Source organism: Centruroides sculpturatus, unplaced genomic scaffold, assembly GCF_000671375.1.
Source record: "Centruroides sculpturatus isolate CEXI.00-Female unplaced genomic scaffold, Cexi_2.0 scaffold1026, whole genome shotgun sequence".
Taxonomy (NCBI): Eukaryota; Metazoa; Arthropoda; class Arachnida; order Scorpiones; family Buthidae; genus Centruroides; species Centruroides sculpturatus.
In genome coordinates this window covers 43,946-66,491 of record NW_019385283.1, presented here as the reverse complement: position 1 = coordinate 66,491, position 22,546 = coordinate 43,946, and the positions used below count along the sequence as shown (strand labels likewise).

At 31.4% G+C, this 22,546-nt stretch overlaps 1 protein-coding gene across 1 annotated transcript; it reads left to right on the top strand.

The window, feature by feature from the left end:
- The first annotated feature begins 4,080 nt into the window (after window positions 1-4,080).
- On the top strand, window positions 4,081-13,746 carry LOC111637157 (nose resistant to fluoxetine protein 6-like). The gene is made up of 6 exons (XM_023382581.1): window positions 4,081-4,120; window positions 4,173-4,414; window positions 4,502-4,622; window positions 5,494-5,581; window positions 7,108-7,202; window positions 13,550-13,746. The coding sequence occupies exons 1-6, from the start codon at window positions 4,081-4,083 to the stop codon at window positions 13,729-13,731; spliced, it is 768 nt and encodes a 255-aa protein (XP_023238349.1). The 3' UTR covers window positions 13,732-13,746.
- The last annotated feature ends 8,800 nt before the right edge of the window (window positions 13,747-22,546 follow it).

The window sequence follows — 22,546 nt, the reverse complement described above, 5'->3', positions numbered from 1 at the left end:
GCCAAGTAAAATGCAACACCTGCAATATCTAGAGACCTACATGCAGTAGTGATATTCGAAATATTTAACAAAGGGTTTGCTAACAGAAAATTTCTCCTTAACAATTTTTTTTTCGCTCAAATGGTGTATTAGCAACATTAGCGCAAAAACTGACCTTAAGATGCCCATATAAATAAAAAAAGATATATATTACACGCGATGATAAAACTGACATAACTACGCGGTAAGTCACGAACACTGACAAACAAAATGGAAGTTTTGGTTAGAAATAAATACAATACTTTTTCTTGCGATATATCTAATAATAGACACATGTCATCNATATTAGTAATATTGTTGATGATATAATGGAAAAATTAAATAAATTCGATGAAGAAGAAGAAGAAAATTAAAATCTGTAACATCGATTTTAAAGAAATAAAAAATAGTTAAAAGAGTCCATTGTTTTTAAATCTAGTAATTAATTATATTATCGTTGATACAGAAAAAAACTTACGTTCTGTGTGATGAGATGTCGGTACAAAAAGAAGTCTCTGAACAGAAATATTGAATGCAGGGAGGTGCTTTCGGTAGATTAATTAAAAAATGCAGCGGGGAGCTTAACTTCAGGGACTGTTTTGAGGGTGTAGTAGAGAAAGATTTTTTTATTATCAGAAATAAGTCTATGATCGAATGCGGCAGAGGGTGCTTTCGGTAGATTAATTAAAAAATGCAGCCTACAGCTTAACTTCAGGGGTGTAGTAGAGAAAGATTTCTTTTATTATCAGAAATAAGTCTATGATGGAATGCGGGATGGGGTGCTTTCGGTAGATTAATTAAAGAATGCAGAGAAAGATTTTTTTTTTATTATCTATAAATCAAAATATTGAATAGATGATAAAATGCAGTTCACAGCTTAACTTCAGGGGTGTAGTAGAAAAAGATTTTTTTATTATTTGCAAATCAGAGCCGCTTTTGGGTAATTATTTAAAGAAAGCAGTCCCACAACTTACTTCAGAGGACTGTTTTAGGGGTGAAAGATTTCTCCCAATAATATTTTCTTTAAAAACTACAGAGATCGGTAAAAAACGCGGTCCGTTATTTTTTTTAAAAATATATTACGTTTTTCCCCAATAATTCTGTTAAGAAATATATTATAAAACCAATCATATTTTTTTTTAAAAACTACAGATATCGGTAAAAAAACGTCATCCGATAATTCTGTTATTTTCCTTACCTAAATCAATCACATTTTCGTTAAACACTAACACCAAATCATATTTTTTAGGAACAAATCGTTTTTAAACACAATACGCTTCCATGTTAGAACTGAGAATGGCACGAGTTTTCAAACAAAGAGATAGCACGGGGTTTACACGACCGAGTTCCAGGGTATGATAGAAGGGTGAATCGAATAAAAAGTTATGTTATATTATTAAATTCCGTTTTGTATTATTAAATTCTTATACAAATTAAAATATAATCTACACTGTATGAGTCTTTATTTCGATATAATTTAAAAAAAAAAAAAAAAAAAAAAGTTGTAATATAGAGGGCGCGAGTTTCGATGTTGTGTTATCGGTTTTTTTATATTAAATTCTTATACAAATTAAAATATAATCTATACTGTATCAGTCTTTATTTCGATATAATTCAAAAAAATTTTTTTAATATTAAAAAAAAAATTTATTTACGAAAAAAATTTTTTTATATTAAATTTATATACTAATTAATTTTTGTACCCCAGAATGCATCATTTCTATACTACTGCTTTCAGATGCTTCTTCAACATCAGAATTAAATTTATCGAACTTTGCACTACTAATTTAAAAATTCCCAATTTTGGATGACTTCATACTTAGCAGGCTTATTAATTTCAGTTTTCTTTCTGATTCAATAATTTCAAAAAAACAGAAATGTGATAGTTACTTCCTGACATCTGTCTATACTGTCTAAAGTGAGCTTCCAGCATATCTATTTGAAATTTACCCAACAACACAATTTGCTCCAAGTTTATTTAATATAAACTTTGTAAGTTCACACATTGCTTTAATTGTATGCTCTAATGCTTTTTGAGTTTTTACTGTTAATTTCCTATGCCCATTACTGGACATTTGAACAACCTGATGATTATAATTATTCTATACTTAGAGCTATTTAAACATGTCTTTTTAAAATATAATTTTAAAATGTGAGATATCTGTTATTGGCTCAGAAATTTGTTTTTCAAACTTTTTCCTTTTTTGTTGTTGTTTAACATTGACTATTTTCCACCATTTGGAGTTTATATCAAGAAAGTAAGCAATTTCCATACTGTTTTGTATTTGTTGCTTGATTCTCAATGCAGCTGTATTTTTTTCATCAAATATACTGCACGCTAATGCTACATTCTGTCTCTCTAACTTTGATGGATAAACCACCTTCCCAGACAATTTTCGAGCTAATTTAACAGTACTATTTTCTTCTTGAAAATGTATTGTTTTTAAGCACTGCAAAATAGAAAACATGTCAGGAAGTGAATTATTATCATTAAATAAAACAGAATTTTTTAATGAACAGAAAACAAATGTTTTCCTGCTGTCATGCTTGTTTAAGCTTCAAAGAGAGTGAACAAAATCGTGCCTTATTTCGTCCACTAGTACGCATCTATTAACAGGACTTATTAAACTGGCTTTAAGGATACTGCAACTCAGTTTCACAGATTATAAAATTATAGGTTTATTTATATATATAGATATACTTCAAACGCTGCAACTCGTACATCGGAGAAAAGGCGATCCGGCCAGAATCTACATATTAGAGAAAGAAACAAAGATGCTACCACTCGCATGAAACTCATATTGATCAAAGCGAGTGTGATCATATGCAGACGGGCTAAAGAGTGGTAGAGAGTATGCAGTACCAGTCGAAGTTTGTTCGGCCGCTCTATCTCATAAACTCATAAGTTATAAGGCTGCTTGAGATGAAGTGAAATTGGAGATTATGTTCGAAGAGCCGCAAACGTCTATGCAAAGAGCCGCTCCTGCCGACTCCTGCCCTAGGCAGATTGCTCAAGCGTTATGTTGTCATAACTTAACAAAACAAACAATATCATCAGTAGGATCTGACTTAATTAATGATTTTATTAGTTACTAGCATTTATACAAACTTTTTATAAAACCCGTCCGTACCCTTAAATCTTTTAGCCTTTTTATTACTGCTAAAAATATGTAAACTTTTTAAATAAATTATGATAACAGATGGCGCCACGAGATGTTGCCGGGAAAGTTAAGCAACTCGTTCCTAGATTGTTTTTAGCAGAGTAAACTTGTTTTAACCAATGGGATTTCTTCATTCAAAATATGCCTGGACCCCATTAAGCTGAAATGTGCCACTGTTGCGTAAGCTGATACGTATTTCTTTCGTCAGTTTTATAATAATTCTTTTTAGTTTTTATGACATCTTTTTTAGAAAATTTTAAATTTTATTTAACGTTGTTACAATATTTATTTACAATTTATTATATCAGGGGTGGGCAAGCAAGAGTTCAGTGGGAGCCGAATTGTAGGTTTTGCAAAATGCATGGGAGCCGCAGTTCTATACTATTTTATTCTGTACCGCAGTTCTGTACCGCGATTTTATGATATAATGTTAATATAATATATTGTTAACACAGGTTTAANCGCAGTTCTATACTATTTTATTCTGTACCGCAGTTCTGTACCGCGATTTTATGATATAATGTTAATATAATATAAAACAAATATTGAATTTTTTTAATAAACATATTTTCACAAAATTATGAAAATAAAATTGTAAAAAAAAATAATAAAAAGCAGAAATGAACACTTTCAGCAAGAGCTGCATGTAACTCAAAAAGAGCCGCATTTGCCCATGTCTGTATTATATTATATTTACAATTTTCGTAATTTATGTAAAATTTTAGTTATTTCAAAGTCATTTATTAAAATCATTAAAATGAAGCAAGAATGCCAAATTTATATTTGCTAAAAAATTTATCTACTTTTTACTTATTATACAGTATATTATTTATAAATAATATATAGTCTATTAAATGTTAAATATTAAATAATATATATTAAATTTACTTCATATTTATTAATGTTGATTATAAATATTAATATTGGTGATGAAACATGTTGTAAGCTTGAGTATAAAGCTTAATAATGAAAATTTTACAACGAATTTTTCAGTGATTGATTCTCTAGGGAAACCATTTGGAATATTTAGTGGAAAATTCTGGTTACACGGAGATTACGATCAATGCTTGAATATTGAAGTTATAGACGATGAGACCAGAAAAAATGATAAAAAATTAAACACACTGCATGGAAAATTTTGTGCATTAACTATTGGATTTAATTCATATGAATTCAATGATGTACCAGTAGATAACAATACTAAAAATATGCTTAGAATGATGAAAGATATTGTTGTAAGTATTTATATAAAAGTTTACAATTATAAAAGCAATCTTATATAAATTATATATAAATTTACATTTACAATATAACATTTACAGAAACCGTTTCCATTGAGTAAAATAATTGATATGGTCAATTACTCCAAAGTATTATTTCGTGTGGATATTTGTGTACCGAGCACGTGTAGTAGAGAAGATGTAGAAAATATTCTTCAATGGGGTAAGTTAATAATATTTTATTTTCTGTAATAAACAGCGCAGTTGCAAGAAAATACAAACAATTATAGACAATGCCATTTGATAGCAAGCACGCTTCTAGGGAACTTTGAAATATATACTTAAAAATTGCATATTGTATCCAATGGTGTTATTGTTACTGTAATTGTTATTCGAATGTTGAAATTATATGTGTGTGAGTGTTTTGGCTTTTGCATTGTTACTGGAATAATAACTTAGTAAAATAAAATCATGTTAGTGGATTTATTCCGTTAATTCTTTCGAATAATAGTTGCATTTAATATCCGAAGAAGAGCGATAACAGTCTTATTCTCGTAGTAAGTGCAACAATACACCGTGATGATGAAAACTGTGGGGAAAGAGATAGAGCGGTTTATTGGAATATATACAGTATATTATACTAAAAATGGGGGATTTTTTCAGCTAGTTCTTATATATTAAAATATGTATGTATACTATTAAATACAGAGAAAAATTTAAAAGATTTATATTTTTTTATCTGACCGTATGCAAAATATAGTGTTCTACAATATTCTGATATAATTCATATAGAAATATAGCATTGGAGGCACAGTGCTAGTGTTGTAACCAGACTGTAATTTTTGCCTGCTTCTTACCCTTTTCAGATTATGAGCATGAGGATATGTATGTATATTTGTATATATGTATGTATGCATGCTTAGGAAAATTTTGCAGGAAAATGGCATAAATTTTCAATATAGTGTATGTGTAAATGTTTTTAAATTACACTTAATATCTCATGAATTCAAAGTACTATTTTACTTTTCTTTCGTATAAAAAGTTATTAGCAGTTCTTTAACTCTTCTTATAATTTACGTTGTTACCCATTTCAGCAATGAAAGATTCATACAGAGCAGCGGTGAAATTCTGCAAAATGAAAGACGATAAGATTCGCCTCTGTACAATTCAAATAATTTGCATGTAAGTGCTGATAATATAATATACAGTAGAGCGTCGATTATCCTAAAATCAATCATCCGAAAGAATTCCAGTCGGCAAATTTAAATTTTCGCCAGTGCTGTGGCGCTGCAATCTTTCGCTATGTCTTGGGCTACTCTAATATTTTACGTTTTTGATACTAAATTAACTTCTGAAGTATAATTTTTTTTATTTTTATATTTTTTCAATATATTTATTTTGTTTGTACAAAATAAAAACATAATTTTTAACGATACGATAGTCTTCGTTAGGCTTAACATCGACGAAAATTCAACGCGAAGCGACACGCAACGGAGAAAAATGTCAAGATGGGATAAATTAATATATTTTTTCGTACATAATCGGTTATCCGAAATATCGATCTTCCGAACAACCCCAGTCCTCAATTGATTCGGATAATTGACGCTCTACTGTATATACTTTTTAATTTTTATAAAAATGTAACAACAGTTAAGATGTTTTTATCATATGTTTTGAATGAAAATTATGAAAATAAATTTATAAATATTTTTAAAATGTGCAATTATTTATGTGAGTAATTCATATAAATAAGTATAATTTATTATGATATTAATACAATAATTTTAATTATTTCAGACAGAAGCGCGAAAAGTTTGTAAATTAAAGATAAAATTAGAAACTTTTGTTTTAAAAATAACCATTTATTTTAAATTAGTTTGAAACTTCATTTTTAAATACTATAAAAAAGTAATATTCTTTCACGAAATTGTTAAAAATATTTTTACAATATAGTAGAATCCGTTTACGAAGTTCATGCTTGAGAGGGTTTCCCACGTAAAAAGTGCAATTTCTTTTCTCTTGGCATTCACAGCATAACATTTGTGTTAAATTTTCCTGCATAACACGTTTTCCCTATAAGAAATTCGAAAATATCAGTCTCATCGACGATATTTTATTCACTTAAGACGTTTATGTTGAAAAGAAATCGTAATCCTTTTTTTTCACCATAACTTTGTTACGTATAAAAATATGGAACAAGGAGTTGCTTAACTTTTCCGGCGATATATAAAACTGCGTATGGTGTCATCTGTTATTAAATTGTAAAACTTTTATATTTTAAATCATTATAAAATATCAAAATGCTTTATTTTGAGAGTAGAGATGACATTCATTTTTTAAAAAGTGGTCGCTAAATCAGCTGGAGTGTTATTGTCTTAAACAAACTGAGTTTATGAACGAATTTCTAATATCCTTGCCCCATGCTGTCTATTAACCACTGACACGTCATATCGACACCAGTCACTTGAATAACTTCTGTAGTTAGTGCACCTTACTATTCTACTATGTTCTACTACGTTATATATTACCTTGATATTGAAATAAAATAAATTTTAAAAAATTATTTATTTTTACAAATTCTCCATTAAATTGTTCCTGCCTAAAAGTTAGTTTATAGTGGTCCCTTCGAAAGCTTTTTAACATGGTTCTACTGTATTTCGTATTTAGTAATTTGCATTTCTAATAGAAAATCTTACGTATATTTTCAGAACTGCAATCAGCATCTTTATCACATGCGTTTTTATTGGAACATTTCTGGAGACTCTGATTATACTGAATATAGTTAATGTTCGTTGCGATAAAGGTATGTTCCCAAATAATATCTAATTGCTATAAATATGGAGTCGTAGTTGTTAATTGTACGTCATTTGTAAAAAAACTTCATTAGTAAAAATTTACAAAGTTAAGTTTTTAATTAGCAATTATTGGTGAATCCCTTCAAAGCAGCATCAAGTTAATGGGTAATTTTTTTGTTCATAGAATTTATGATAATCCACATTAACATCTTGCTCTTATATAGGCTTAGTATAAAAATTTATTTTAAGATTATTGTGTTATGTCAGTTTTTCCTGATTATTATTGCATGTTTTGCACTAGAATGCTGTAAAATTCCTTATGAAAAATATCTCAAAATTACGCAGTTTTACAGCGACTGAAATCATTGATGCTAGAAAATCTTGCAATTCGAAATAATTCACAGTAAAATTTAAGTAATGTTACTTGATATAAATAATATATTTAAATTATCCGAATTTCTACTCTTATCACTTTTCCTCTGAACCGATCAATCGGTAATTGATAATAATTGCATATAAAATATTGTGATTTTCAGCATTAGGCCAAGACTCCACTAGAGTAAAAACGGGCGTAAAGCCCTCGCCTTAAAAGCCTTTAATCATGTCGCCGTAAGCGGGCGTGCAAGGCGTGCACCGCACACGTGCGGCACGTTCAGGGGGCGGCAAATCGAACGATCGGTCACGCAATAATTAGTCATTGTCATAATACCCACCCTACTTATAGCATAAGAAATGTAATCGCATGGAGAAAAAAATCCGACTGGCGCGCAATTACTATATTCTTATTTATTTTATAGCGTTAACAGCGCCTCTATTGGCATTTATCAGAATTAAGATGCAATGCGAAACGTCTGTCGGCAGGTTGAACCATCTGGCGGGCACCCGAAAGCCAAGTACCAATAGTCGTGCTGTATGACAGAAGTTGACAGGTTTGGCGAAAATAGGGAATCCCTACAGAGCTTCCTTCTCAATTTGTACTTGTACGCATTCGAACAGTTCTATTGCATATCAAATTGCAATTATTTTGTTAATAATTCTTCTGACATGGGTCGAAGTATAATTAATGATATTTTAACTTGGTTAGGATTTAAATCTGAAGCTTAAAGACGATTCAAGTAGTGAAACAGACATTGACAGTATTGATTTGTTTAATGAAATCAATACTTTAAAGTTGCATTTTCCAGAAAACCAGTCTAATGATCCACAAACCCCATTACAATATCTTTTTACTTATGACTTAATTTCAACAGTTCCAAACACAGCAATAGCACTAAAAATATTACTTACATTGCCGGTTTCAGTTGCATTTGGTGAAAGGACCTTTTCAAAGTTAAAAATTATAAAAAACTATTTAATTAATTTATTTACTTAAGATCAATAATGCACCAGCAAAGACTAAGTAATTTAGTTTATAGCTATATTTTCAATTAAACATGATATCTTAGACAGCTTGGATACAAGAAAATTAATAGCAGATTTCGCAAACATGAAGGCAAGAGAGTTCAATTTCTGTAGAAAAATATTTATACGGTTTTACACTTAAGTAAATAAAAATAACTTAGTAATAATTAATAGTTCTTTTTGTAAAGTATTTCTTTTCTGTTTTCACACCTTTATAAGACAACACTAAAGAGCCTTTCTGGCAAGCTCAGCGCAGGTAGTCGTAGTTAAACAGGGGGCGGCATAATCGGTATTGCACACGGGCGTTCAAACAGCTAGCGGCGCCCATGCATGTGACCACGATATTTTACGCCCGAGCAGGTCGTGAAACCAGCCGTAAAAGCGAGTTGAGCAGTGTTCAACTTTCAGCGCGAATACGATCGTAAACCGGTTCCATTTACCAATTAGAAGTCAGTGAAATCTAGGTCATTGCGACACGGTGCGAAAATGGCTGAAAACGAGCTTTTGTGTATGTTCTTTCGTGGTTAGTCTAGAATAGATCTGGAAAGATTTATCGAAAACATCCGAAAGTATTCGTATATCTACGACAAGAGGTATCCCGATTATAATAATGGATAGCTATAACACGCGATTGGACGGCCAAAGGAAAATCCTTCAATTTAGAGGAGTATATAATAAAACAGCTAAGCTTACAAGTGCTGTATATTATCTTAATAATACGAAAATAAAACGTAATATATGAAAGTAAGATATTAATTTTACTACATTTGTAATTATAGTACAAAAAAAACTCGTAGAATATAATCATTGTCTTTATATAGATATCATGTATACAACCGTACAGGCATAATTTCGACAGCACTGTCGCCATAAAAACTTAGCTGGCAGGTCCTCCACTGCAATCCGACCGCAAACGCAAATTGGTCACGTGATAAAAAGTTTTTATGGCTAAGGTTTTTACGCCCGTTTTTACATCAGTGGAGCCTTGGCCTTAAAGATACAAGACATAAGTCTTCTAATATAGAAAGATATTTATAATTTTACGAATATATTTAAAATTATTTTTTAATTTACTTAAATATAGNAAGATCAACAATGCACCAGCAAAGACTAAGTAATTTAGTTTATAGCTATATTTTCAATTAAACATGATATCTTAGACAGCTTGGATACAAGAAAATTAATAGCAGATTTCGCAAACATGAAGGCAAGAGAGTTCAATTTCTGTAGAAAAATATTTATACGGTTTTACACTTAAGTAAATAAAAATAACTTAGTAATAATTAATAGTTCTTTTTGTAAAGTATTTCTTTTCTGTTTTCACACCTTTATAAGACAACACTAAAGAGCCTTTCTGGCAAGCTCAGCGCAGGTAGTCGTAGTTAAACAGGGGGCGGCATAATCGGTATTGCACACGGGCGTTCAAACAGCTAGCGGCGCCCCTGCATGTGACCACGATATTTTACGCCCGAGCAGGTCGTGAAACCAGCCGTAAAAGCGAGTTGAGCAGTGTTCAACTTTCAGCGCGAATACGATCGTAAACCGGTTCCATTTACCAATTAGAAGTCAGTGAAATCTAGGTCATTGCGACACGGTGCGAAAATGGCTGAAAACGAGCTTTTGTGTATGTTCTTTCGTGGTTAGTCTAGAATAGATCTGGAAAGATTTATCGAAAACATCCGAAAGTATTCGTATATCTACGACAAGAGGTATCCCGATTATAATAATGGATAGCTATAACACGCGATTGGACGGCCAAAGGAAAATCCTTCAATTTAGAGGAGTATATAATAAAACAGCTAAGCTTACAAGTGCTGTATATTATCTTAATAATACGAAAATAAAACGTAATATATGAAAGTAAGATATTAATTTTACTACATTTGTAATTATAGTACAAAAAAAACTCGTAGAATATAATCATTGTCTTTATATAGATATCATGTATACAACCGTACAGGCATAATTTCGACAGCACTGTCGCCATAAAAACTTAGCTGGCAGGTCCTCCACTGCAATCCGACCGCAAACGCAAATTGGTCACGTGATAAAAAGTTTTTATGGCTAAGGTTTTTACGCCCGTTTTTACATCAGTGGAGCCTTGGCCTTAAAGATACAAGACATAAGTCTTCTAATATAGAAAGATATTTATAATTTTACGAATATATTTAAAATTATTTTTTAATTTACTTAAATATAGATGTAAGAGTTATATAATTTTAAAATATTTCATAACACTTATTTAACGACATTTATGTATTATAATTACAGAACTGGAAAAAATTTAAAGTTTTTCATATAAGAAATAACTGAAACGTGTTATTACTGTAAACATCCTTAGCTTAAGAAACGATAAAGATGGTTAAAATTATTATAATTATTTTAACAAGATTATAATATTTCAGCTATGTCAAATCATTAATAATAATTGAATATTTATTATAATCAATAATTGTAATTATAATTAAAAGTATTATTAAAGATATTACTAATCTGGAATACAGAATTATTACAGCGATTATAATACCTTGTATTATAAAGCAGGAGGTACAGCGAGGGAAAAAGACATACTACATATGTACTGTACAGTGCATTATAATTCGTTCTGTAATACTGGATACAGAACGAATTATAATAGCGGATTGCAATTATAGGATTGCAATAAATTTACTGTAATCCTATAATTGTTAATCTTTTTACAGAGTGTTATTTTGAAAACCAAGATAATTCAAAATAAATTACAATAAATTTATTTAAGGTACTTGAATTTGACTTGTATGATTGTTATTATGACGTATTATGGGTAGGAGAGTTGCAGCATAAAAAAAAATCAATGCTAGGTAAAAGTTAAAAACTCTACGAAGTGTTAAAACATTGTGTCGTCATTATACGTCAGAAAAAATGTACACTTTTGTAAAAGTATAGTAATTGCTCTTTTAATAATTTGAAATATAAAAATGCTTACAATTACTAACAAAGTGTGTNGTTAAAACATTGTGTCGTCATTATACGTCAGAAAAAATGTACACTTTTGTAAAAGTATAGTAATTGCTCTTTTAATAATTTGAAATATAAAAATGCTTACAATTACTAACAAAGTGTGTTTATAAACGAATTTCTATTAGTAATTTCAAAATCAATTATTATTATTTCACGACTTTTGTAGATATAGAACAATAGTAATTCAGCAGAATATAAAGAATATTTTAATTCTTAATCTAATCGAAAAATTATACAATAATTATCCAGAAGTTTACAGACAGTGTTTTTGAATTCTGCCATAAGAGGGCGTGTCTTGGTAACCTTTAAGATACTGCTATCCCACCAGTGGCCAAGCGGTTCCATTTCCTGAATACTGGGAGTTCGTTGAGGGTGCGTGCCTCGCCCAGACAAGTTGGCCATGTGAAGTTTCCGAGTTTTCTTCATGTCTGTAACGCTTGAATAGGAGCCAATTACCCTTAAGTTTACTTAATTTTAATTTTTATCAGTTCTAAAACATATTTCCCCATGATAGATGTAGCGTAATTTTTTCTTTACGTCAGAAAAAATGTACACTTTTGTAAAAGTATAGTAATTGCTCTTTTAATAATTTGAAATATAAAAATGCTTACAATTACTAACAAAGTGTGTTTATAAACGAATTTCTATTAGTAATTTCAAAATCAATTATTATTATTTCACGACTTTTGTAGATATAGAACAATAGTAATTCAGCAGAATATAAAGAATATTTTAATTCTTAATCTAATCGAAAAATTATACAATAATTATCCAGAAGTTTACAGACAGTGTTTTTGAATTCTGCCATAAGAGGGCGTGTCTTGGTAACCTTTAAGATACTGCTATCCCACCAGTGGCCAAGCGGTTCCATTTCCTGAATACTGGGAGTTCGTTGAGGGTGCGTGCCTCGCCCAGACAAGTTGGCCATGTGAAGTTTCCGAGTTTTCTTCATGTCTGTAACGCTTGAATAGGAGCCAATTACCCTTAAGTTTACTTAATTTTAATTTTTATCAGTTCTAAAACATATTTCCCCATGATAGATGTAGCGTAATTTTTTCTTTACGTCAGAAAAAATGTACACTTTTGTAAAAGTATAGTAATTGCTCTTTTAATAATTTGAAATATAAAAATGCTTACAATTACTAACAAAGTGTGTTTATAAACGAATTTCTATTAGTAATTTCAAAATCAATTATATTCGTAATTCTATTGTAGTGCAGTTTCGTAGTTCATGTAGTATATTAATGGCGGCGCGACAGTGGCGCCACAATATAGGAAAATACATGAACCTTCTCTGGAAACATGTGAATAGGCTACATGTAATATAATAAATGATTTGAATTTTTAATATAAGTATTTGGCATGATGGTCTAAAATAAATAGAAAATACACAATTAGAATAGCATTTCAGTATGTACCGTACTTTGCCAATATTAAAATATATATGAAATTACAGTCATCTCTTTTTCCTCCGCATTATATAAATATTAACTCTCGTTAAAAGTTCATGTTTTTGGTTTAAAGTTGTAAAAACAAAAACAAGTTTACCATACAACATTTCTATAATCTTAACCTTAACAGTTATCAGCCGTTATATAATTCTTATTTAAAGGTGTATTAAAAGTATCACAATGACTGATCGAAAAATTCAGACACTTAAAAAGGTTACTGGTAAAGCAACTCCTTTAAAATATCGAGAAAACTCTGTAGATTTCGGAAAGAATTTAACAAAATGTTTCTTCTTCTTCAATGTTACTTGTGTACTAAGGCAACTGATATCACCTGCTTCAAAGTTTAAAAACAAACTCCCGTCTACACTCTTATTCTTCACTTTCTCTCCCTTTACCTTACATATTGTAATTTTACTATTATATTATTATTGTTATTAGACTACTCTAATAAATTCGTTTGTAATTGTATCAGTTTATGAAATTAGTATTTTCTTTCTCTTCAGGGAAAATTTTACAGAGCTGCGTTTCAGTATCCTTAATTACATCGAATCAAAAACTTTTCACTACCGACTTCAATAACGAGACAAGATTTATTTGTGGAATTAAATTCTTACTTACGTGTATCGTAGTTTTTGCACATATTTTCGTATTTTCGGGATTTGTATATACAACAGCAGGTAAATGAAAATTAATTTTTAAAATTTACAGATAATTTTTAATAATTAAATTCGTAATAATTATAAATTTTACTGTATATACCAGACATGGGCAAATGCGGCTCCGAGAGCCACATGCGGCACTTTTTGAGTTAGATGCGGCTCTTACTGAAAGTGTTCATTTCTGCTTTTTATTATTATTTTTACAATTTAATTTTCACAATTTTGTGAAAATATGTTTATTAAAAAAATTCAATAATTGTTTTATATTATATTTATATTATATAATAAAATCGTGGTACAGAACTGCGGCTCCCATACATTTTGCAAAATTTACATTTCGGCTCCCACTGAATTCTTGCATGCCCATCCCTGGTATATACCATATAGCATTATTTTATATAAAACATTAAACATTTTATACATCAAAACATCACGAAACCCGATAAACTTGTAAAGCCAAACAACCACCGGATTACATCAGGCTACTTTTCCGCGATTATATATAATTACAGTAGAGCATCAATTATCTGAATACCGATCAACCGAAGCATCGGTTAACCGAAAGCGTTCAAGTTCTAGTCGGCAAATTTAAATTTCCGCTAGAGCTGTTGCGCTGCAATATTTGGTTATGTCTTGGGCTACTCCTATATTATTTTTATTGGTCTGCGTGTTTTAGCTGGCAGCTCTGGCGCGACTATATTGTATCGTTTAAAATTATTTTTTTATTTTTCACAAACAAAATAAATGTATTGAAAAATATAAAAACAAAAAAAATTATATTTCAGAAGTTAATGTAGTATCAAAAAGTTCTGATTCAGCACAACACAAGTCGAGAGGGTACTTAAGGACACGCCAGTATTTGAAGGAGGCTTTTTTTCTCCCATTGTGAGTGGTGTGTTTTGCTTCAGCTTGTCAGAGAATATAGCCTAAGTGGCTGACATCTCGAGATAAACCAAAGAAAGAGAAACAGTTTTTCTTGTTTTGTGTGGTTCTTTTCTAAGGACTGTGTGTTGGGACGTGTGTCTTGCTAAATCGAAACGTTTTTGATACTAGATTAACTGACGAAATATAATTTTTTTTCTTTTTTTCAATATATTCATTTTGTTTCTGCAAAATAAAGAAATAATTTTTAACGATACAATAGCCCCGATTACTATTTTAAGAAATTTTCGTTAGGCTTAACATTGACGAAAATTCAACACGAATCGACACGCAACGGTGAAAAATTTCAACATGTGGTAGGTTAATATATTTTTTCATACATGATCAGTTATCCGAACAATACCAGCCCCAATTGTTTCGGATAATCGATGCCCTATTGTAATTATAATTAAACTTAATAAGAGATGATGCTTAACGCTACCCTCTAGTAACAAATTATTTAGTAATTAATTAAATATAATTGCTGAAAAGTAGCCCAATGTAATTCGGTGATTACTCAGCATTAGAAATTTTCAGGGCTGTGGTGTCGGAATTGGAGTCGGAGTCGTCAAAAAATCCGCAAATCCGATCCTTTTTACTTACCAACTTGTTATGTATATAAAACGGAAATGTATTGGAATCGTGTCAAATTTGACACTCCAAGTTTTTTTTTGCAAATCTACACGTTTCGCGACCTCCTGAACCCCTCAAAATAGTCAATAAAAGGGAAAAAATTTGCGCTCGTGTGTGTTGGCGTCTAATTTGTTTAATTTCTTTATTTTTGATTTGAGATATTAAACAATATCTCAGAATGGGTTAAGTTTAAGAAACGAAATGCGGCACTGTAGTTTGCTTATAAAGGAGCATTAATACTATTAAATTTTGGTACTTAATTGAAGGTCGACAGGGTGAAGACATAAAAGTGGTCATGTGTCATATCTCTGAATGAATATTTTACTCGTTATTAGCGTTCAAAATTAAAAATAAAATAAAATAAAACTCGTCTCTACCCTCAAAGTAAGCTGTTTTGTCATTTTATAATAGTATAGTAAAACCCGTTAAGATGTTCTCGCCTAAGATGTTAAAATTTATACGGGGACATGATTTAGTTCAACCACTTTGACGCTTAATAACCTACTCCTGTGTTAAACCATCTGAATCCGATTCTGACCACCCTGACCACAGAAATTATTAGGCTTCAAACATAGTGAACAAAATCATGTCCCCCCAAACACAGTCTAACATCCAAACATATAGAAAAAAACCTCGAATCTTTCGCATAGCTCGAAATTTCAAGGTGTCCTGAGTCCAAAAGTATAAAAATTTGAAAGGGGTCATTTTTTGATCAAGCGCTACACTTTTCTTCTGTTATATATAACAGCCGGAAAAGTAAAAATTGTCGAAAACATATTTATATATTACTTAGAGGAGTCTTTTAGCTTTTGGAATAAAAAGTTTCTACGCTCTATTTTTATTAGAACTCTATTTATTGAATCTTTTATTCTGAGGTCACGTGATGACATCAGAATTTCCGGGTCTCTTTCGGTAACAAATCCGCCCCTACTCGGAGTCGGCGTAGGATGGTAAGAAAAAGTCGGAGTCCGAGTGGGAATCGGTAGATTTTTACGCGACTTCATAGCCCTTGAAATTTTAAAATAATTTCGTTTATTCTTTTGTTGCAAAAAATTGACTGAACTTACTGTTATTATTTTGGTTGATCATTACTTACGTGGACTGTCATGGCTGCACTTCCGTAATCTCGACAGCAAGCATCTTTTGAATTTCAATGTAGGCGTCGCTGTTAGCCAAAAAATCATGTAAATAAAATTTATTTAATTATAAATTATAAAACTACATTTTAAAAATACAGTGATACCCCGAACTTACGCGATAGGTGAGACAGAGCGATAACGGCGTAAGTGGAATTCGCGTAAGTCGGGGTATAATTTCGCAATTTGTGTAAAATCCAAGTTGCGGTATGTAAGCGATGTTCAAATCTCGTCGAATCGTCTTTTGTTTGAGCGCCAGGCAAGGATTGCTTGATTACTCACTCCCCCACACTATTGTTCAGCTTACATGTTCGGATGTTTCGCACGGAATCGACGCATAGCTACAATTTATTTTGTGTTATTTATTTCTGTGTATTTTATATCTACGGAGACTTGAGAGACTCTATGTGGTGATTTCTTGTAACTGTGAATAAATCAAAAGACGAGATAAGATTAACGAGAACATTTATTAGCTTACATACCTCCAACTTGGATTTTACTCAAATTGCGAAATTATACTCCTAATTCGACTTACGCGTTTATCGCTCGGTTCCACCTATCGCGTAAGTTCGGGGTAACACTGTAGTTAAAATTGGTTAAGAACAAAATGAATGACAATCAACTCAATAATCATTTACTGAAAAAGTTAAAAAATGAAAATAATGAAAAGAATAATGATCAATAGAAACGACGAGAAAACTATGAGTAATAACAAACTTTCTATGTGAAAATGCAAAAATAGAACCAGGAAAGAAAAACAAAACTTTCTAGGGAACTAAAGATGAACATACTAACGATTGCAAAAACAGAAAAATGTAATTGACATATAATTACAACTGCATCAACCAATGTAATGTTAAATGTGAAGTTAATAACACTTAATGAAATCAGAACCAGTGTATGAAATAATGTTAGTAAACAACCAAAATATTCTGAACAATGGAACAAGCTGTTGGATATAGTCAATAAAATAATCGAGAATTCTGATGAAACAGTTTCTGTAAGAATGAAAATAAAAAATCTTGCTGCTATTTGTCTTAACAATTCTACTAATAAGCATATTTCTTCTTCCAACAACTTTGGGTCATCCGACGCAAAGATATGGATGGATGACAGAAGAATTAATGCTAGACTGCCTACAAAATGTTTAGATATGACGTTTTGGCACACTTCTATATCACTTATCGACTTTTTCCTTCAACTCATTGAAACGACACGAAAGGGTTAAAATAAGAAAGAAATAACGTGAACTAAAAGCAAGCACTTCCAGATTTCTGGAGAACGACTGCTATTTTTTCAGCCTTTTCATGTCGACATAAACAGGTCTTACAGAAATAACTCCAGAACTTATGACGAATGGTTTTCCGACAATTGACGGTAACTAAGAAGGTCAAAGATGAAAAACCCTACAAACTCTCAAATTGCATTTTTCCGTTTAGAAGAGTATTTGTGATTTGTCCATCAAAAAGTCGTTCAGAAAGTCATGCATTTCTCAGTCCATAGTCATCACCCAGGGTGATTCATTGAAGTCAGGTGATATCAGAGAGAAACAAAAATGACAGATTTAGAGAATGACAACATTGACGTTATTCGTCATTTCACTTCAAAGTCGTGGACTGCTTTGAAGTCTGTAGAGCTGATGGAGTTGAGGCGTAAAAGATTTCGAACACTATTCACTTCTTTATAGGTATTTTTTTCCCATACTACGTATTTCGAAATTTCATGCCACTGCATACCAACATAATGTTCACAAATGTTGTGTCGTAAAAATCAGACGTGACAATGACAATGTCAACGCTCGACGACACACAACACCCAATACATCGTGAACTATAACTTTTGGGATCTTCACGTTTTGAAAATAGAGTACATTCGATTGTTCATAAAAATGGAGTAAACAGATCTAAAAGCGTGTTTTTTTTTTCATTTTCCAATCTCTTTATTTTTCATAACTCAAAAGGAAAAAAGGAACTCGAAAGGAAAACAACATAAATTTATTTAAATTAAAATTTAATTGTTACATTAATTATGTATACAAAATTAATAAGACTGACTTGTTCAATTTACTTTATACAAAATATCTTTGTAAAATATATTAATTACTCATTCATCTGCCTTTCAATCTATATAATGGTGTATATAGTAACTTTTTTGGAGTTGTTATATACAGCAAAGGAAAAGTATGGGGAATCGGTCAAAAAATAACCCCCTTCCAGAATTTTGCATTTTTTTTTTACTCAGGGGCTCTTCAATTGTTTACAAATGCAAAAAAATTTACAGGTTTTTTCTGTATGTATGGACGTTAATGAGTGCATGAATTTGTTCAGTCTCTTTGAAACTTAATATCTCTTGTACTTTTTATCGATAATTTCTGAAAAGTTTGTAAGAATTTTTGTGTATTGGAGATAGAAACTTCTAAATTTTTGTGTTTGGAAGTCGAGGAAAGGAGACATAAAAGGGGGGTCATGTGTCATACCTCGAGTAGAGTCTGTCTCAATGACAGTATTACTCGTTACAATTTTTTTTATAAATTCGTGCTTACCCTCAAAATTAAGCTGTTAGCCGTTTTATAATAATTAAAAATGTAAAAATGTTTTATATAAAATATCATAACGGATGGCGTCACAGACGTGTTTTATTGTTGCCGGGAAAGTTATGCAACTCACTGCTGGATTATGTTATATTTCGAATAACTTCTCAATACTTAGTGAATATGTATGGAGTAAATTTACAATAGAGAGGTTGCGGCCGTCGTATTCAGCTCAAAACGTGAACAGCGGACCGTCGAGCGCCGGTATCTGGCAATTCTGGACGGTCGATAATGGCGGTCGCTGTCTAGCATGGCGAGTAGACGATCGGCTTAAACTTCTTCATTTGTGTTTCGGGTTAAAATTATGACCTATTTTATTAAAATAATGATTATTTAAGCAGTTATAAATAATATTGTAAAGAAATAAACGACTTTAATTCATAAATTATTTAATTATTCAATTTTTTAGCAAGTAATGTAGAATTTACATGTGTTTGCCTTCATAATAGCTTATCTTAAGGTAGGTTTGTTCTTCCACGGCACCTTCTACCATCAACAGCGTAATACGTTTGTAAATTTTATACAAATTAATTTTCCGAACTGCTTTCGAATTTACATAAGATAATACTTCCCTCCACAAAAGTATGAGGTAGTCCTATCGTCTGATCGTACGGTAGGAGACAACGCTAATTATAAATAATTATTTAGTGTTATTAATCATCTTATAAATACTTTAAAATAGTTTAATTTGTTTATTTACCTTCGCCGGTAACCCTCCATGTTAAATGTATTCGCCATTTTTCCAACAAATTTCCTGTGAGTCAATGCGCGACATTCATTGAGTCACGTGATGTTGTGAACATGCGCCGCAACGATTTCTTCTTGTAGTTAAAACGTAAACCGTGTACTTCTGCTTACCGTGTACAAGTAATGTTTGAACTTCAGCCGCATTTCAACTCTCTAATATTAAATAAATAAATACTTTTTATCTACGAGAAATATTGGAACATCCGCACTGATTATTTGTTTTTTGTTCGTATTTTAGAAAAACTAATAAATTCTGTAAATATATCTGATGATGTTACTATAGAAATCGTATCTCAAGGATTCTTTATTATGGAAACATTCTTTTTTTTGAGGTAAGTTCATAAATTTTGCTTCATAGTTTATATAGTATAATTATTTCGTAATAATAAACACAATTCAAATTAATGTAAATACAATTTTTTGCACTTTCAAATTGAAAAACACGTATGCAATCAGAGCTCATTTACAGAACGTTTATCGTTGCTGCATGCGTTGTCGCGTATGACACTCAAGATCCGTTATATTAAAATATGTAATGAACCTCTTAGTTGGCAAGCTTTCCTCAAACATCAGCCCTGATATCATCCACAAAATGATCAAAAATCACAATCTGTTGGACACAATACATCCCCTGATTGACGAGATCGCAAATTGTGGCCTCGACATCAAGAAGGAACAGACCTCTATCCATCCAGCAAATAGCATAACCTCCAACTTTGTCCAACACCCACCTCATTCCTTGAGGGGACTTAGTTTTTACACGGACGGCTCCAATGCTACAGGCGCTGTCGGTGCAGATGTACACCTGGTGAGCCCCCAAGGAAAGCTCTTTTGGAATGCCGCTTATAAACTGTACGAGGGTTGCTCAGTGAATCAAGCGGAGTCTTTAACAATATGGAAAACACTCCGATATATCCACGACAATATCCAGCAGTTCACTGGGTAAAGAATCACCATAATAAGTGACAGCAAAATAGCCCTGCATCAGATAAAAAAAGGAAACCGAAAACTCCCCTTCATAAGTAATTGTCTGGACCAGGGGTCGGCAACCCGCAGCTCGCGAGCCATATGCGGCTCTTTGAATGTGAAGCTGCGGCTCTTTAGTTCCATACGCAAATATTATTTATTTTATAAAAAAAAAAATTTAAAAATCGTTCTGAATCGATTAACGAGAATTAGGCACCGATTCTATCTCTCAACCACTTGTACTTGCTTTTCACCGCACCTCTCCCCCGTGACACGCGTCGTCACTGTCGTCAGTCTGTCGGAAGTTCTCGAATGATGCCGTCGTCGGATGTTTCTGTGAGGTTTAATTCGCTTTCGAAGCAAGACAATTTGGCGTCTACACCAGTGCTTTGGCTTTGACGTATAGTTTGTTGTTTCGAGTAAAAGACTTAGAAGCGAATTATTTTCTCAAAGTTATGTATGTACTGTACATATATATAATAATAATAATATAAAAACGAAGTAAAGGTAGGTAACATAATAATTATTATATTTTTAAAATACATACTATACATACTTTTTCCAAATAAGATACCTAACTACTTTTTTGAAGTCAATAAGAATCGTCAAAAAAGAAACTAAGTACTACTGTTGGATATTACCGCGAAAGTGTTTTTATTAAAATATATATTCAATAAATTACATATTTCATTATTTATCTATTTTATAGCTTTTATTATTTAAAAATTAGCGTTAAAATAATAATTATAAACGTAAGTATCTATAAATTGTTATTTAATAAACCTATTTTCGAACTCCGAGGATCAAAGTAGGTAGATATTTGCAGTTTTAGATTGTTTATATGTTTGACAATTTTCATTGATTTCGGCATAGCTGGGCATAACACCTTTACTCGTAAACTAAGTATCTAATATTTGCCAAAATTAAAATTAAAAAACTAAAATGTGCAGACTGCGTCGTGATAAACACGGACTTGTCAGAACGTGTTTATCACGACGAAACTGTGTACTTATAGTCAATCAGTATGTGAGAGAGTGAGACAAACAGTGTTTCGTGTCTAAATTATTTATTTTAATAACTAAATTACTAGAATTATTAGAGCCAAATTTATCCAAACTTTCTAAAACAATGCAAAGCCAACGCTCCCATTGAATTTGTTTGCTCAATTGTTTGTTATTGAAGTACAAGTGTGTTGTAAGTAAATGCTTAATTGTAGTAATAATTTACTTAAATAATAAGTAATTATCTAATAATGCCATATATATATTATCTAATTTGTTGTGAAAAACACTACTTATATATGAATAAATAGATTAGTTTTTTTTATCAAAAAACTTTATTTATGCGAGTACTATTTATTGTTGGCAAGAAAATATTTTGTGACTCTTTAAAAACTTTGAAATTTTGTAAATTGTAATTTTTGGCTCTGTCGACTCAAAAGGTTGCCGACCCCTGGTCTGGACACATTAAGCGCCCTTGCCAGTGTGACTCACATCTTTTACTGGGTCAGGGGTCACTCCGGCAATATCGGAAATGAAACAGTGGACAATCCGGCAAAGAAGGCTAATAAAGTAGCCTCCACATACTCCTACGTCTCTGTTCCAGTGTTGCCGTTCCTAGTACATTTGTACTTTTCTGGTACATTTTGCCCTTTCCAGTAAATTGAAAGTACATTTAGATTTTTAGTACATCTTCAGTACATTATAATATTTCAAGTACCATTTACGGTACAAAATAATATTTCACGCCTTAAAGAAAAAATTAGAAAAATTAGTTTAATACAGTCTCACTAGTGTCACTGCTTGCTAATTTAAATTATCCAATCACAACATACAAATGATGTGTGTC